Below are 17,940 nucleotides of genomic sequence, written 5' to 3' on the forward strand. Positions count from 1 at the left end.
AGAAATTTTGTTCATAATATTTTTCAACTTTACTCCATATTGTTGAATTTCACTACCCCAAAGTCTACTGCAGCACAATCAATACAAGCTATGAAAAGGTTAACACTTATCATATATCAAAAACATCTCAGAAACAAGCAACACATTATGGCAAATACACAACATCATCATAGTACACAAACCAACTAAAGCCCTCCAAAACATCTTAAATAAACCAAAAGATCAGTCACTCAAGAAGAAAAACAAGAGTCATGTGCAACATATATTGGAACAGCCAAAATGTAGGACAGATAGAGGTCTAGAAGAATGATTCCATGAATGTCAACTGGTAGTCAATCACAACGCATGAACAGACTCAACCAGGAGTCAACCACAATGCTAGGGTAGATGGGATAATAATTACAATTCTTATTTAAAAACTTTTTATCTGTGTGTTTTTATATAATATTGTATACAGAATGCATTATATATGTTGCACTCAAATATATATTCAATATATTGTTTCCTAAATCTATACTTGGTTCTTCAGGATTATCCCTCTATTGCTCATCTTGTTCAGAAGCTAAGTGACAATAATATTCAGATAATATTTGCTGTCACAGAGGAATTTCAGCCAGTGTACAAGGTAATGATCAAACAACATACATTTCTATAGCTTAAAAAAACCTTCCTATATCCCTGTTTAAATGCCTAGTAAAAATCTTTGGGTAATATAAAGCCCTAGGCAGGAAGATGAAGGAGTTGGGGGAAGTAGGAAATAGAAATAGTGTTTCCATCAGTCTTTCCTAAGATAGAATCTGTTGGGGGGGTTCTCAGGATGTGATAAAAACCTTTCCAGTTCTTCCCAGAGTTTCTATGGGTAATTTAATGTCAAGCATGTGTCATTCTTCTCTTTCTGATGACAGTACTTATGAGAAACAAGACTTTACTCTGTATTTCTACGTGGAGATACGAACAGGTGGCATGGCTGAATGCAAGCTGTTGCACTCTATGTTGACGGAAGGAAAATAAGGAGATGGAGTATCTTGAAAGTCACAGCTGGTTAAGAGGATCATGTGAAGAAAGATTTGGATTCCTAGACAACGGTTTATAGCATTTGAGGGACTTTTAGACACAGATGAACTGCACTTCTTAGGAGAGGGGAAATGCCTTTGCTAAAAGTCATATGATGCTAGATCAGTTACTTTATATCTAAGTTTAATAAGACTTTAAATTGGAAATGGTAGGGAGATTAAGACATAGACATAAGTAGGGTAATGCTGATTGTTACCATTGTTGGGTTCACGTGATAATGGAGAACACAGAAGTTGGAAAGCTTCATCACATAGTAGGGAGACCAGTAAATAATTATATTCCCAGTATCAGGTATCTGATACGTTGGTTAAAATGATAATGTGTGGGAATTAAAATGTTTTCATTCCTTCTATGTAAAGGAGCTGAAGAATTTGATTCCTAAATCTGCAGTGGGAATGCTGTCTTCAAACTCAAGTAATGTGATTCAGCTGATCATTGATGCTTACAATGTAAGTCCATCCAAATGAATAATTCTTACTATAATCTCGTTTCTAAAACATTGTATGACTGTATCGTAGCATTAGTTACAGGATTATGAAGGCAAGATTTGTAGGTAATAGTTCCTTTGAAATAATTCCTTTGAAATTTGGTGTTTTGGTTAAGGCACATTAAAGTCTAGGAGACCTTAGTTTTAATTCCATCTTAGACATATAGCTGGTTGGGTGAACCAGCCAGTCATTCTCTCAACCCAAGGAGAAATACATGCAAGAGCAAGCCACTTCTTGAAATATTGCCAAGAAAAGGCAGTTGCCAGAAGTCAATACTGATTTGAAGAAGTGTGTGTGTGCGTGTGTGCATATGTCCTTGAAAGGATTTTGTTAAAATATCTTGCAAGTATTGCACATTCTTTTATTTTCTCTTTATCTAAATGTTCCATTTTTATTTTAGTCATTGTCTTCAGAAGTTATTTTGGAAAACAGTAAACTACCTAAGGAGATAGCAATAGAATATAAATCTTTCTGTAAGAATGGAGTGAATGGAACAGGAGATGAAGGAAGAAAATGCTCTAACATTTCAATTGGTGATGAGGTAAGCTTTGGTGTACAGAGTCATGTAGACTTCTTATGTGCCCCTTGTTACATTATAGCATTCATTGTCTTATATAATTCTGTATCTTTCTTTTAATCAGTTTGAACCAATTGCCTGTTTATTGTTTATATTGACAGGTTAGGTTTGAGATTACAATAACAGCTAACCAATGTCCAGAAAGGGAACAAAATGAAACAATTAAAATCAAACCGCTTGGTTTCACTGAAGAAGTAGAGATTAATCTGGAGTTCATTTGTGAATGTGATTGCCATAATGAAGGAATTGAGGATAGCTCTCTGTGCCATTTTGGAAATGGAACATTTGAGTGTGGTGCTTGCAGGTATATAAGTGATACTTTATTGTGTTTTCATGAAAAACAAAATCTGTAACTTTAGTTTCTTATGTAGAAGCATATCCTCAAAGCCAGAAAAGGTTAGCTGAGATGTTTAGGAAGCCAGAAGAGTTCTTTAGGAGTTAAAGGAACAACTTTAAAGCCTGTAATGATGGAGGGGAATGCAAGCCATGATATATACATATACATAGAAGGGAAGGAAGGAAAGGTAGGTAGATACGTAGGTAGGTCAGGTAGGCAGGCAGGCAGGTAGGTAGGTAGGTAGGTAGGTAGGTAGATGTAGAAATTTTCTCATTTTATCTCACCTTGAGGAATGTAAGAGACTAATTAAAAATGAACATTTTTTTTAGATGTATGATTTTTATCTATGAAATCTGGTATATGTGATTGCCAGTAATTTGATCTTGATGTCAGCATGATGCCTCTTGAAGTCTAGGCAGCTGCTGGGGAACCACACTGAAAGAGAAGATCCTCTTCTCCTTTATGAACTTCCCAGTGCCATTTGTTGGTCACAATGAGACACATAATGCTGAGCTAAATTGGTCCATTTTTCTTTTTAGGTGCAAACCTGGGCGTATTGGAAAGCACTGTGAATGCAGCATGGAAGAAGTAAATAGTGAAGACATGTCAGGCACCTGTAGGCAGGCTAACAGTTCTGAAATATGTAGTAAGAATGGCGAATGTATTTGTGGGCAGTGTGTGTGCAAAAAGCGAGAAAATCCACATGAAATCTATTCTGGCCCATATTGCCAGTGTGATAACTTCAGCTGTGATCGATCTGATGGTTTAATTTGTGGAGGTAATGAGTTCATAATCTTTATGAACTTTAAAACATAATCTTGAAACTAGTATGATAAAATAGAATTAAGTGAATAAGAGAAACAAAGGTCAGATTAGGAATAACTTCTCTGATGCAGTTCCGTTTCTTTGATTGATTGAAAATGTTCAAACAACTGAACTGACAACTAAAATAAAGATCTTATATTTAACTATGCTACATAAAAGACAATTTAAAGATAAAGTTATTCTTTATAATAAGCCTAGTAAAGCATCTCTTAAAGAAGAAAATGTTTGCATGCTGTCCTATATACCTCTTGATGATGATTTCCTATGCAGTGCAATATGCACCTATGTTATGTTGTGTTGTCTAGTACAATATAGAGTGCTAAATTTGGCATAAAAACCTGAGCACCATTTACGTACACATTTTAAATAATATCAAAATAGCCAGATGTTGCTTGCTGTTCTTGTTTTGGAATTTCTTTAATTAGTAAAGAGGAGAATTTATTTCCTGAAAATAATCAGGCCTAATAGTGTTCTTTCTGCATGCTTTCATAAGATGTCAGAACTAGATTTTATGCGTGAGAGACTCTTCTGAATTCATCCTTAAAAGCAGCACTACTATATGAAGTTTCTGTGCAGTAGTCTTAAGCCCACCTGAAGACTTAAGAAGTTTTGCCTTTTGCAATCATAACCTGGATAATTTCAGGAGTGCATCAAAATAATCACGTGATGTTTTTTGCTCCTTCAGGAAGCAGCTCCTGAGGATCTTATCAAATCTATCTCATTGGTAGAAATTAGGAGGAAAATATGTGCATTTTTATATTGAAGTTTGACTAATATAACTTTTTCCTGATTTTGAATGTAGGACACGGTGAATGTAAATGTCGTGAATGTGAATGCTGGGCAAACTACACTGGCTCTGCTTGTGAGTGCCCCCTAGATACGACTCCTTGTGAAGCTGCAAATGGGCAAATCTGCAATGGTAGAGGAATATGTGAATGTGGAGAATGCAACTGTACCGATTCCAAATTTCAGGGACCAACATGTGAGCTATGTCAGACTTGTCTTGGCGTCTGTGCAGAGCACAAGTAAGATTTTTGATTTTGTAATAAAATTAATTGGTTCTTATGAGATTGCAAACTGTTGCAGCAGGCAACAGTTTTTTCAGCACCATTCTAGAATTCAGTTAGCTAGAAACTAAATCTGTAACAGAAAAAAGTCCTCTTGTTAGTGGATGATATAACGTATAGAGGCGCTTTCATGCAGAAACTATTGAAGTAGGTGGGATAAAGGAGAAGAGCTCCCTTTTTTTGCTGTGGCCACATCCCTGTGGAATGTTCTTCCACCAGAGGTGAGAATTGCCCCTCCCTTTTGGCTTTCTGGAAGGGTATCAAGTGGCTGGCAGGGTAAGAAAATCTTATCCCCTGTCCCATCTGTCAATTGGCTCTTTTATATGTGGTTTTAGTGCAGTTTTTAATAATATTTTAATGTTGGTTTAACATTTTAACTATTTTTCATTTGTTTCTATATTTTCTAAGCCGCTCAGAGTCATCTTGTAGAGAAGATGAGCAGCATAGAAATTTAATAAATAAATAAACTGTCATCCTGGTTATAGACAGGACAGGGTTGAGCGTTTAAGCTTTAAATAGCATTAGATTGCCATCTTGGTGGGGAAAAAATATTTGCCGGAGTAATATATCACAAAGTATAAGTCTTTTATAGGACACTATATGAATGTCTTAAATCCCGAAAGTGAATTGAGATCAGTTACTCTAGCAGATGTTTCCTTCAGTAAAAGGGAAAATTCAAAAATATGATCCTTGTGGGAAATGCCCCTCCCAAGGTCTTGTACTCCATAAGGTGGTAAATTTGGGGCAGATCACTCCCAATACACCTCTTTCCTTCTTCTTCCTTCCCTTTACCTTTGAAATGTTGCTTTAATGAATGCCTTTAATAGGGGCTAAACATCTACTTTGGTAGATGGCTATTGTGTATAGGATTTTATGGTAAGAAGGACACCATTCAGAATCTTCTTAAAGATATAATGCAGTCCAGGCCAGAAGAAAAAATGCATTATGTCTAAATAATCTGAGATTTAAGCTTTTATTTAAATTTATAATTTCCTTTTTGTCAAGCCTTCCTAATAAAATGGGTAGTATCCTAGTATTATACTAATTTGTGCTTTATCTTCTTTGCAAATAGAGATTGTGTCCAGTGCAAAGCCTTTAACAAAGGAGAAAAGAAAGAACAGTGTGAAAAAGAATGTTCACACTTTAGTTTGGAGTTGGTAGATCGTAGAGAAAAGTTGCCACAGCCTGGAGAGTATGATGCATTGACTCACTGCAAGGAAAAGGATATTGATGACTGTTGGTTTTATTTCACATATTCTGTTGATTCAAATAACAAGGCCATTGTCCATGTGGTGAAGACGCCAGGTATGACAGTTCATAGAGACAGTTTTGACTTTAGGGATTGCTTAAACATAATTCCATTTACCTGTCCCCATTTTTAACTTAATTTCTTGTACTTCAAAATATCCACAATTTTGTGTACATGTGTTGTTATCAACTTCCCTAAAAAAAGCATATTTAAAATACAAATATTAGTAGTTAATATTTATTTAAAAAATAGAATGTTTTTGAGTACCCACAGAAGGCACACAAATTTTGGACTGTTGGAATGATCAGTGACTGTTTGTGGTTATTGCTTCATTAGTTCCATCACCCAACCTCCATTGATTACACTAAAGAAATGTTTTGTGCCTCATTGTCTAGTTCTCACTCAGTAGTAAATCCATGTAGGTATCTTTACATTGGAAACAGCCCCAAGGATTGGTGAACCTGATGAGCGGTCAAAATGCAACCTTGTTTTTTGCACATTCCTCAGCAAATCAGAGAACTTAGCCATTCATGCCCTGGTCACTTCACAACTTGATTATTGCAACACATTGTACATAGAGCTGCTCTTGGGGACCATGTGAAAGCTTCAGCAAGTCCAGAATGCTGCAGTATACCTATATAATACCACTATTCCACAAGCTGCAGTTTTTTTCACGTTTTGATTCAAAGGGCTGGTCATTACCAAGTCTACATGGCATAGATTCTGGATAATTGAGGGACCACCTATCTCCGATTGTATCTCCCTGGCCAATTAACTTTGGCAGGTTGTTGCACTCTGGGATTCATTCATTGAACAATGCAATCAAAGGGCCTTGGAAGCACCCCTGCTCTGTAGTAATACATGCCCTCTAGAACAGACTTCCCCAACCTTTCCAGGTTGGCGGGCCAGAACGAATGGAAAGAGGGGATGGTTTTGTGGGAGGGACAGAGACATGCTTGTGCAAGCACCCATTGCTCGTGCAAGTGGAGCCAAGAGTGCCTGCAACATGTGAGACCCTGAGATTGTTCGAATGGGGTTGCGTCCTATCACGACACTCACCAAATAGGGCTATGTGCTTATTTTCTATTTTTGATTTAAAATGTTATAAGTCACTCAAATATGTTGGGATTTGGGTAGCATATTAATTTAATTAATATGGATAAAAATGCTAAATCCAGTCTAAGCATCTGGATGATTGTGCATCCATCATATCTAAGAACAGCATTAATTATTCATGTTTGGATGGCTGTTTCATAATTGCAACTGTGTTAATATTATGCTACATTTATTTTGTTTGCTAGAATGCCCAACTGGTCCTGACATCATTCCTATCGTTGCTGGTGTTGTTGCTGGAATTGTTCTTATTGGTCTAGCTTTATTGCTGATTTGGAAGTTACTTATGATCATTCATGATAGAAGAGAATTTGCAAAATTTGAAAAAGAAAAGATGAATGCAAAATGGGATACTGTGAGTCACTATATTAATAACCTTAAGCAGGCATACATATCTGAGGATAGTTTGCACACTTCAGAAATTTCAAACATCTGTTTATAAAAATATATGTGTTAGACAGACTTGCTTTCTGTATATCTCCAGATCATTCCAAAATGAAGACATATTGTCTCCTGGATAATTCTTTAATTCTCTTAAGCGTGTTCAGTCTTTTAAATATTAACACCACATTTTTCCATTTGTAGACCTCAATATTTTGCTCTCTCTGAGGATATTAGTTGGAATCTTATTCATTAGAATATCATTCAATACAACTTTGGATCTTAAAAGAACTAACAATTTTATGTTAGTAGAACACAACCTTTTTTCTTTAGAATGTTGTTTCTCTTGTGTTCCACATTGATGATTTCTCTACCTTCAGCAAGAAAATCCAATATACAAGAGTCCTATTAATAATTTCAAGAATCCAAACTATGGACGTAAAGCTGGTCTCTAAGTTTCCGTTCGTATTTTCTTTTCTATTTCTTTCTCTTTGCATGAGCTTTCCTTCAGAGTTGCTGAATGCAGCTTTTACTAATTATTGCTTGATTCCTAACACCTTTTTTTAACTGCTGCATCATACTTTGAATTATATAACAGAATTTAGAGAGGCAATGTAGTGTAATAATTAAAGGCACTGGGCTAGAACTTGGAAAACCAAATTCTAGCCGTAGGCATGTAGTCTTTGGACTTTGGACACATTTCCCTTTTTCTTAGCTATAGGAAGAAGGTAAATTCTGAAGAATTTTGACAAGAAAACTTCAGGGCCTGATTTGAAGGCAGCCAATAAATAAACAGGAAGTGGACAAACATTTAAGAACCCATTTGTCCCCTTTAGTAAAGTCTTAAACACTTGTGAGTAAAACAAAGACCCTCACCCCAAAAAAGTAAGAAATGCAAACCAGAGCACACACTTCTTCATAAAGGGTTCTATTCAACATTATATTAATCACGTGCTTGAGTTCTGGCCCTTTTCTAGCCTTAAGGCTTGGCAAATGCTGAGATGTGATGCTCTTTGAATCTCATGAAATAAACTGGGCATGATGTAGCTTAATTTAAAGTAGTTTGAGTTGTTAACGGAACAAATTATTTACTGCACTGTCACTAAAATCACTTTTTTAAATCTAGCTAGTTAGTTTACTTGAGAATTCTGATCATGTGTGTAAGTGCTATCCCTAGATGACACTTGTGACGGTGACCACTAACTAAACAGATGCTTTATAGGAAAAAAGCATCAATGATAGTGGAGCATAAAGCAAATACAGTCTTGGCAACATATAAAATAATTTTTTTGAATGTTGATTTGTATTCTAACTGAACGCGGCAATAGTATGATGAGGTAGAAAATAGTTAGATTGAACTTTGTTGATAGTTTATATAAAATGTACAAACTTAATTTGCGGCACAACCAAAGTATTGATAGTATACATAATATGCTGCATTCTTCATATATATGTCTTTTTTTCTTACTTTTTCTCCTTCTTTATTTTATTATATATTATATATCCATTCCATCTCTTGTTATTTGATATTCAGTTGTTGTTTTTATTTTTGAATACTCTGATGCTATATGAATCTGGTTGTATAATTGCCAGTGATAGTCCTGAAAAAAGTCAAAACATTTTCCCCAAGCTTTAAAAAGAAGTTAACAAAAGTTCAAGTTCAAAAATAGTATCCTGGATTGAAGTCTATAATTTTTGGGTGCAGTATAATGTAGCTTTTAAAGTCTGATAATATGCATTTCAGTATAGGGAATTAGTTGCAAATCAGTTTGCTGTGTCAATATTTGTGTAATTTGGAACAAATATATCCATGCTTAAACATCTTGATTATACAGAGTTTGTGTGTGAGTCGCAAGTCCTCTCCTCTGTTTGCTGTTTGTGAGCTTTGTTCTTCAATATTGAAAGATGGATTTGCTGTGTTCACATTGAGACTAATTTTATGGCTGATCTTATTTAGATCATTAAAGAGTTCAGTAATAAAGGAGCACTTGAGCTGTGAGTCTTCCTGATACAGTAATGTCAGTGTTAATTTTGCACTGTCAAAAATGCATCGAAAGTTTCTGATTTAATTAAAGTACGCCTACACTGGAGGGAATATGGAATCGATGTAAAGAAAATATTTTTCCCCAAAATTCTTTTAATGTTTATTTATATGGCCACCCATATAATCACCATCATGCACTAAATAAAGTGTTATGAAATTCCTATGAATAGATTATTTGCCGTTTCTTTTCTTGTATATTCTAAATAATAATTGTATTAGGCATATGTAGTAAAAATTAAAAACGCTGGATAGTAATCTGTAATATTTCCCTCCCACTTCCCCCCCAAAAAACCCAAAAGGTTTCCTTGCTTGTTTCAGTCTTGATCCAATGCAGGAGCTGTGGGACCCATATACACATGGATCTCTAATTGGCTTGGCAGTATGTGAAAATATTTTTTCAGTAAGTTGATAGTTTTTTCATTCTATAATCCTTTTTTTCCTTTTCTTTTAGGGTGAAAATCCTATATACAAAAGTGCCGTGACAACTGTAGTGAATCCTAAGTATGAGGGGAAATGAAAACTGCTTTATGATTTCACAGCACTGGGTGTGATATAATAGTTTTGTACTCATTGTGTAGCTTTTGGCAATTTGCAATGGATTTACTAGTTCTTTACTTACCTACACAGATGTTTCCTATGCAATTTTTTTAAATGTACAGTATTTTTATTTTTGAAGTTTTTTTTCTTTGTTTTTGCAAACAAACAGTGCCAGAAGATTCACAAAATACTTGAGATTGCATATCCTAATCAATAAGATTATAGCTTACTCAAGGTGCTTTTTTATGTACCCTGGCTTTTGTATGGAATGAAATGCTTAATAAACAACTTGCCTATACATAAGTATTATAATTAGAACAGTTTTTAGCCTTATAGATGTATCAAGGTTTGGCTTGCACAAATAGTGCAAACCTAATACTTACTAATAAACTATAAAAATTAGTTTATAAATAATGTGAGACAATTTCCAACTTTCTGTATTCAGTAATGTAGAAACCATGATGTAACTTTAATTTCAAGTTTCATGTGTGACATACATTTTAAATTATCACTATGTATGTATAAGAATAAAAAGAAAAAATAGATCCAAAATAAAGAGCTTTAATATTATTAATACAGGCATGGTAATAATAACTCCTGTGTGTAAATTCAGTTTCCAATTTTAGTTCTGACAAATACACTGCTAAGACTTCCTTTTAAATCAGCTGCCCTTATCTGATGCTGTCCCAAGACGCTGGACTTTTTGAAAATTGGTCATATTTGAAATTGAAAGTCCAGCATATACAGGGCACAGAATAGGAGCAAGTTGTTCTTAGCGCCTTAATTCCTTAGGTTTCTTTTTAAATTTCTTGCTTGGTTTAAAGCCTGGTGCTTTAGTAACTTTAATGTACTTGATTTCTTTCTATGTAAGATAATTATTAAACCAGCTTATTTTTGCAATCTTGGTTGTAATTTATCCTATATCTAAAATTGCATGATTCTGAATCAGGAGTTACTGTGGCTTGTATATTTGCTGCTGGCTATTCTGTTATCTATTCAGTAGTAGCCACATTCATATTTTAAGTGCCTTTTATTTTAACAAACGTTCACTTTTTACAATGTTACCATGGAAATTATTTATTAAATTTAATAAAATCCTTTAAAAATTTTATTGGTCTTTCTTTCTTTGTTGTAAGTGTTGCTAAAGCTGAACATTCTTAAATTGAAGTAGGGCAGGGCTTAGGGAAGCCTGTTGTGGCGCTTCCGGGGACAGCTTCATCAGAAAAGGACAAAGAACTGAACTGCCCCAAAGACGACGATTGGTGAAACCTCCAGACTGAACTTGAGAAAAGGAAAAGGGATGGATATGAATTGTGTCACTCCTTTTTGAGCAGGAGTATACTTGCCCTCCCCCCCCCCACAACCCCATCCCCTTGCGTGATAAAACTTTCAGGGGAGAACTGGGAGTATCTCCAAGGGATGTACTGAATTAGATGGACACTGGTACTAGAATGCAGCATTTTAATTATTTCTTTCCTGTTTTCTTGGGGTAAAAGAACAGTTCTATTTTTCTGAACATTTCAACTGGAACTTAAGGATAGTAAGACATGTTTTGGTTTCTGAAGGACTGTGAAAAGGTATCTGGAACTCAGCATTTATAATGTATGTTTCCTATCCCTGTCCCACCCATATATTCTCTGCAACCATTATACATTCTAACTTGTGTTATTTGATACCTCAGCATGCAACCTTTTTGTTTGATTGTTTCATTTAGACTAAGTGGTCAAATATCAGAAGCTTTACATAGTGTCCTGTTATCACTTAGTTTACAGTTTTACTTGATAACTTCAACAATAACTACCTTTTCTGTAGCACTGAAGTCTACCCAATTTTCTTGTGTAGGAACAATTACTGCCCCTTTATTATATATAGACCAGACAGTATGTTAATTATGGATTCTATTTCAATCAACTGTCTACATTAAAATCATTTAGCAGATTTTGTATTTGGGAGGATGAGAATTATACCTAGATTCAAATAATTGTCCGTGTATTTGCTTTGTACCCAGTTCTTGGAAGTTAGAACGAACTTGATATCCATCCGTATCAGCATAATTCCCTAGTTCCCCAAAAAATCCATCTAATTTTTCTGAACTTGCTTTTATGATCTCTGTATCTAACAAGACAAGGAGGACCCTCACTTTCCTTATAAGTCAACATTCACTAGCTGCTTAAGTGTGGTGGAGAGCAAACAGCATGGAATTCTATAAAATGAACTGTATTATGACTTAGCATAAAGTTTACTCAATTATATTAGCTGGTTCTGTGAATTTTAATAGTCCGGTTAGTTAGGTCCAAAGATTTATTTTTTAAAATATCTGAATTCCAGACATTTCAGAGAGGCATAAATGTACTTTTATCAAATGGAGTAAAAATCATTACTCTGATTTGGTAGTTCAGCTTATGTATATTTTAACTGCCGTTACACTGCAAATTACAGTTTTCACAGGTCTCAAAAGATTCATACATGAATGCCTTAATTTTTCCTTATCATAGTTATAAAGATGAAAGTTACAAGGTTGCTGTATAATGAATTATTCCAAAAGATAAAAGTTGGATCAGTGGTTTCTTGGATTTCTTGGATTTTGCCATATAACTGAGGAAGTTCCATCTTTTCTTGGAGGACTGCATCCCTTTCCACAAATAACGAATGAATCCTATAATTCAAACAAGCATTCTGTGAATACAATTTCAATAATCAACTATGAAATACATTTCAGATTTATTATTTGAGTTATATATTATTCCTTTCATTTTCTTTTGCAATTGTAAGTTTGGTTAATCAATAGACCATTAAAAACTTCATATATACGCTACAGCTTGATACTAGAAAACTTTTTTTTGCTTGTAAATTACCCAAATGGTGCTTTATATAGTCAGATGCCCTTAGCATGAGATCTTAGCATGAACCTGGTATGGTGGAGACCAGTAGCTTTTTTTTTTTTTTTTTTGTAATAAAGTGTCTAAACTACTAAAAATAATAACCATTTCCAAAATTAAGTAAAGCATGACAAGAACAACTTTAAAAATACTTCTGGTGAAAAATAAAATTGGCAAGTCAGGCACATAACATGGCACCTGTGCTTATGGCCCTGTCATTGTTAACCCTGCTAGTAGATCAAGTCATATCAGAAAAGCAACTCCATTGGAAAACTAAACTTACCCTTTATTTAAATAGACTTTAATAACAATCTTGCCAGCCCAATGTGCTTTTCTCCTTATATCCAATGAGTCAGAGACGTGTTTGAATTGCCTCAAAATCAGTTGTAAGGGGGAGAGGGAGGGGATCTGTTGGAACTTTGAATGCAACTAAGCAATTACAGTGGAACCTCGGGTTGCAACCGCTTCTGTTCGTGACCAAATCGGGTGACGACCAGAATTGAGCCTTTTTTTTCTTATGTAGGATTTCCTGCTGATTTCTGTCAAGGACATTTATATTTGTGTTGGTGAACCTATGGCACACGTGCTGGAAGTGGCATGCAAAGCCACCTCTCTGGGCACGCCAACCATACCTGTTGCTTTTCTGAGTTCCAGCACGCGCATGCGTGCCAGTCAGTTGGTCTTCACATGCGTGGGAGCACCAGAAACTGGAAGAGCAGCTCCCCAGCGTGTATGTGTGCGCCGGCCAGCTGGTCTTTGCATGTGCATGCGTGCCAGAAACCGGGCGGCTGGCACGCATGTGCGTGGCAGAAACCGGAAGCTCAACCGCAGGCAGACACCAGAGTGCTGCTCTTCGGGTTTCCAGCGCTCCCACGTGCACTCCAGGGAGCTGCTCTTCCAGTTTCTGATGCGCATGTGAGCTCCCGTATCAGCACTCAGTGACAAAAAGTTTTGCCAACACTGTCCTATATGCTACAGTCATAGAAACAAAGGTGCAAAGGTTCTTTTCTTATACATAGTTTCCTGCAACACTTGAAACTTTTAAATGTGTTCTAAAAGATCATGGAACATGTGTTATTTTACATTGTTCTCAACTGCTTTCTTGGGAGACAGCATGATTCCATAGGCTATAAGCATCATTTGTACTTATCAATTTATAAAAAAAAGAAATATTCATGAAATAGCACATTAGACATCAAAATTTCAAAGATGGTTTAGGTATAATATATATTTCCATGATTCTGATTTGAAGGCTGCATTTGGATCACTGCTGCATGGCCTGGGGACTCATGGCCTGCCTGCCTTCCACAACATGAGGTCTGAAGAACTTTAAAAGACAAGTGTGAGCCGTGATAGGCATGTGGGGAAGAGGCCCAAGGGCTGCAAGATTCCAGCAAGGTAGGTTGGGGGAAAGATGCAGGAGGTCACTGCAACCACCTGTGGTGGGTCATAAGGGCCACAGCCCCATGGCAGCCAACATAACTTTGAAATGGGGTGGGGTCATATGTAGTTTTTTGGAGGGTCTGTCATAATTTTGAACATTCATTAAATGGCCTTCCATACCTCAAGGACTACCTGTAGCCCCTTCCATATATCAACTACAGAATTATTTTATTACTTTCTACATGAGCAATGGTTACTTACCAAATCTTGAACTTGAGTAGTTAGTCCTTGTAAGGCTGAAGAATAACTGGTCCCTAATGATAAACACAAAAGTTCATTATTTTACTATAATAAATTAAGACTTTATCTGCTACCTGATATTTAATTGTATTTTTGATAGGCAAAATATTAGTCAACTTTATAGTATAATTTTAACATGAATGCAAATATTATAATTTTAATGCAAATATTTTATGAAGATAAATAGCTATGTTACCATTTTAAAATACAATCTATTCAACTCTCTTGCAGTGCAGATTCAACCCATGCAAAAATTGCCTTGAAACTACCATGAAGCCTGATCTGTTTTTATTATTTCTTTTCCCCTCTATTATTGATGTCCTTCAATAAAGCTTTAGTAATACTGCAGTGCCATTATGCTCACGTTGAAAACAAGGATTTTTAGGAGGTCACTACAATGTGTTTCCACATATTGCTAAGTTTAGTATTATAGACCTATGCTCATATAAGCCTGAATTTAAGTGTGTGAATAGAAGAGTTCCTGAGATTGGAAATCTGATCTAACCAATGACGAATGAGAACAGATTTTTATAATTATAACAGAGATAGATTTAATTACAAAAAATGTGGATAAGCAAAGTTTGGTACTTTAGTACTATTCTACTGAAAGAAGATTCCGACTATTTGCTCCAGGTGTAGCCTGGGATCTCTCAGATTTGATCTCTCTTTGATGAGCCTCCCTCTCCCCTCATTGTTTCTTATCCTGCTCTCAGATGCTTTGAAGAATAAGTCAACTCCTGTCAGCCTTCAAGATCTCTTCTACTGCTATGCATCTTTCTCACTGTTCTGCACCATCTTTCGGCTGTCATTAGTAACGGGAAGGAAGGGGGGATCAAAAGGGAAGAGAGCTGGAGGTGTTACATTCCTGTGCTGTAAATGAAAAGGAGAAGGGGGAGTATGGAATTCTTCTTCTTAAGTTTCTATTTCCTTGCTCAACCATCTTTCTACTGCGCAACTGCTAAATTTTATCAAAATATGTCAAGGTCAACGGACAGAAGCCTCATCACCATCTGCAGATGTCCACATGATCGCATCCATAACTTTTTATTGGAGGAAGATCTTGGACTTTGGGGGGTGGGATCAATTTCACCCCTTTGTATATGTGATCTGCGCGCCTAAATTCTTAGATTCAGAATTTTACCTGATGCTTCCACTTTGAATTTCAGTAAAAGGAAAACTTTGCTCTAACCTATGGAGTCTGAGTATTTCTTTCTTGGATTTTGAATGGAGCACAGACTGACATTATTCTGAATCTCCCCATCAGCCCACCCGGAGAAAATATCAACTTTTCTTCCGAGGGGGTTTCACATCATGTCATCTCCAGCTAGTGAAGAAGATGACCAGGGAGCTGTGGGGGGGCAGTCAATGCTGCTACCGGAGGTGCCAGCCGCCGATCTGCTAGCCGACCTTACTCTGGAGGAAGTTCCAGCTGAGAGGCCCAGATGGTCGTTGGGTGTTGGATGGAGGGATCCCGAAGACCTCCCCCCTCCTGGAGTCAACGTAACCCGAAGACGTGCGAGAGAGCAGCTGTGGCAAGAAAGGGAAGAGAGGGAATGTATGTTGGATCAAGCCAGACAGCTCCTCAATGATGCTTTCAAGAAGCCTCGCATCGCTCCAAGGTATGAGGGGGAAGGGGGAGCAAGTTCAGCCAGGGGAAGCCGGGCTGCCCCCACCCCCCTAGCTCAGCCTACGCCAGCGCAGCAGCCGGCTGCAGCCCCGGGGGCCCCAGCAGCAGGTGTGATCCCTGGAAGACGCATAGCCCTCAACCTGCCTCCGTTGGAAGTGAAATTTGGGGGGAATCCCAAGGATTTGGGTTTCTTCCTGGCACAAGTTTGGAGCTATATGGAAGAATATGAGAGAGAATTCCCTTCTGAAGCAGCCAAGGTGAGATGTGTTACCAGGGCCCTGGAGGGGATAGCGGCAGAGTGGATGGTGACTTTGTATAATGACAACTCCCCCCAACTGCGGAATCTCAATGTCTTCATGACTGCATTGAGGAGAAGGTTTAAGGACCTTCTAGCGGAGAGGAAGGCTAGGATCAGAATGAAAACCATAAATCAAGGGGGGAGGTCAGTTGCTGACTACACCCAAGAGTTCAGACAGCTGGCATGCCACATCCGAGGCTGGTCCCAGGAGGCCCTGATAGAAGCCTACAAAGATGGCCTAAATGAAGATATATACCACATGTGCATCTCCAGAAGGGATCCATATGATCTGCAACTGTGGTACTTGCTAGCGGAAGAAGTGGAGACAGATCTGACCCAAAGCAGACGCATAGGAGGCCCTGTATCCCCCCACGTCTCCGAGAGACTCCAAAGCCTCGGAAGGGAGGAGTAATGGCAAGACCCAAATCCACTGCCTGTTTTCGATGCGGGAAGGAGGGCCACTGGATTGCGGATTGCAGGGTCAAGCTGGACCCAAAGGGAGCGCAGAGGGCAGGGAGGAAGCCTGAAAACTCCCCAGCCAAGCCTCGTGAAAACGTGTTAAAGACGGGGGAGGTTGTAGAGGTCGCCCCTCCGGCAGGAGGCGAGCTGGGACCTCCGACCTTCCTTGAAGAGAGTGAAACTGACTCGGAAGACGACGTCCTGGTAAGTCCAAATAAGGGCCCCATGACCATCCCAGTAAAACTAAGGGTGGTCACTTCAGGGACTGAGGGAGAGATGCTAGCCTTACTAGAATCTGGGTGCACGAGGTGCGTAATCAGCATGAAAGTAGTTAAGGAGATGGGCATCAGACTGAGAACTTTAGAAACGCCCATATCCTTTTGCCAACTGGATGGATCTGTGGCAGGAGGTTGCCCTGCACGTTTTATAACGGAACCCCTAGAGATGACCATGGGAACCCATAGCGAGATTCTGTGCTTTATTGTGGCCCCTGGGATGGAGCATCCATTAATATTGGCTCCGCAAGTGGAATCCCCATGTGAATTGGAGGAAAGGGTGGTTATGGATTCGTACCGATCAGCGACCGGAAGGGGAGGCGCAATCCCATCCGAAACTTCAGAATCCGGCTGAGTCAGCCTCCACAGGTGCCGAGAGCTTGGAGGGAGAGGAAAAAATCCCGAAAGAATATTGGGACTTGAGAGAGGTGTTTAGCGAAAAGGTTTCCGATGAGCTCCCCCCTCACCGGTCAACAGACTGTAGCATTGAAATTCTGCCTGGAGTGACGCTCCCAAAACCAAAACTATATTCGCTGACGCCACGGGAATTGGAGGAGTTGAGATCGTTTATCGATAAAAATTTGAAACGTGGTTTCATCCAACCTGCTAGGCCTCGGGTGGCGGCCCCAGTGTTGTTCCGCGAAAAGAAAGATGGCTCCAAACGCTTGGTGGTTGACTACCGAAATTTGAATGCTATTTCCGTGGAAAACGTGTACCCCCTCCCCCTGATGGACATGTTAGCTCACCTGGCCAAAGGGAAGATTTTCACGAAGTTGGACCTGAGAGAGGCATATTACCGAATCCGAATTAAAGAAGGAGATGAGTGGAAAACCGCGTTTAACTGCCCGATGGGTTGCTTCCAGTTCAATGTTCTCCCTTTTGGCCTACAGGGGGCTCCAGCCGTTTTCATGCAAATGATCAATCAGGTGCTCCACGAACATTTATACAAGGGGTTTTTGGTTTACCTTGATGACATCCTTATCTACACGGAAACTAGGGAGGAACATGTGAAACTGGTACGCTCAGT

At 38.1% G+C, this 17,940-nt stretch overlaps 2 protein-coding genes across 3 annotated transcripts in view; one reads left to right on the forward strand and one right to left on the reverse strand.

Moving 5' to 3' along the window:
* ITGB1 (integrin subunit beta 1) overlaps window positions 1–10,798 on the forward strand; it is a 41,446-nt gene extending 30,648 nt beyond the window's left edge. The window contains exons 8-17 of one of the 2 annotated variants that reach the window (XM_087947957.1): window positions 530–625; window positions 1,434–1,523; window positions 1,963–2,103; window positions 2,241–2,443; window positions 3,016–3,254; window positions 4,104–4,326; window positions 5,441–5,673; window positions 6,919–7,085; window positions 7,492–7,572; window positions 9,607–10,798. In XM_087947957.1, coding sequence (XP_087804083.1) covers window positions 530–625; window positions 1,434–1,523; window positions 1,963–2,103; window positions 2,241–2,443; window positions 3,016–3,254; window positions 4,104–4,326; window positions 5,441–5,673; window positions 6,919–7,085; window positions 7,492–7,566 — 1,467 coding nt within the window. In that variant the 3' untranslated portion in view covers window positions 7,567–7,572; window positions 9,607–10,798. The remainder of the gene's footprint in view (window positions 1–529; window positions 626–1,433; window positions 1,524–1,962; window positions 2,104–2,240; window positions 2,444–3,015; window positions 3,255–4,103; window positions 4,327–5,440; window positions 5,674–6,918; window positions 7,086–7,491; window positions 7,573–9,606) is intronic. The other variant, XM_026672221.2, reaches the window with a different exon arrangement.
* Window positions 10,799–12,078: 1,280 nt separating this feature from the next.
* CCDC7 (coiled-coil domain containing 7) overlaps window positions 12,079–17,940 on the reverse strand; it is a 234,359-nt gene continuing 228,497 nt past the window's right edge. The window contains exons 68-69 of the mRNA XM_087947956.1: window positions 14,216–14,268; window positions 12,079–12,348 (exon numbers count right to left, since the gene is read on the reverse strand). Of these exons, the coding sequence (XP_087804082.1) occupies window positions 12,250–12,348; window positions 14,216–14,268 (152 nt within the window). The 3' untranslated portion in view covers window positions 12,079–12,249. The remainder of the gene's footprint in view (window positions 12,349–14,215; window positions 14,269–17,940) is intronic.

The sequence above is a fragment of the Notechis scutatus genome, chromosome Z (genome assembly GCF_049901735.1).
Source record: "Notechis scutatus isolate UNSWTSFEM ecotype Mainland chromosome Z, rNotScu1.2, whole genome shotgun sequence".
In the NCBI taxonomy this organism is placed as follows: domain Eukaryota; kingdom Metazoa; phylum Chordata; class Lepidosauria; order Squamata; family Elapidae; genus Notechis; species Notechis scutatus.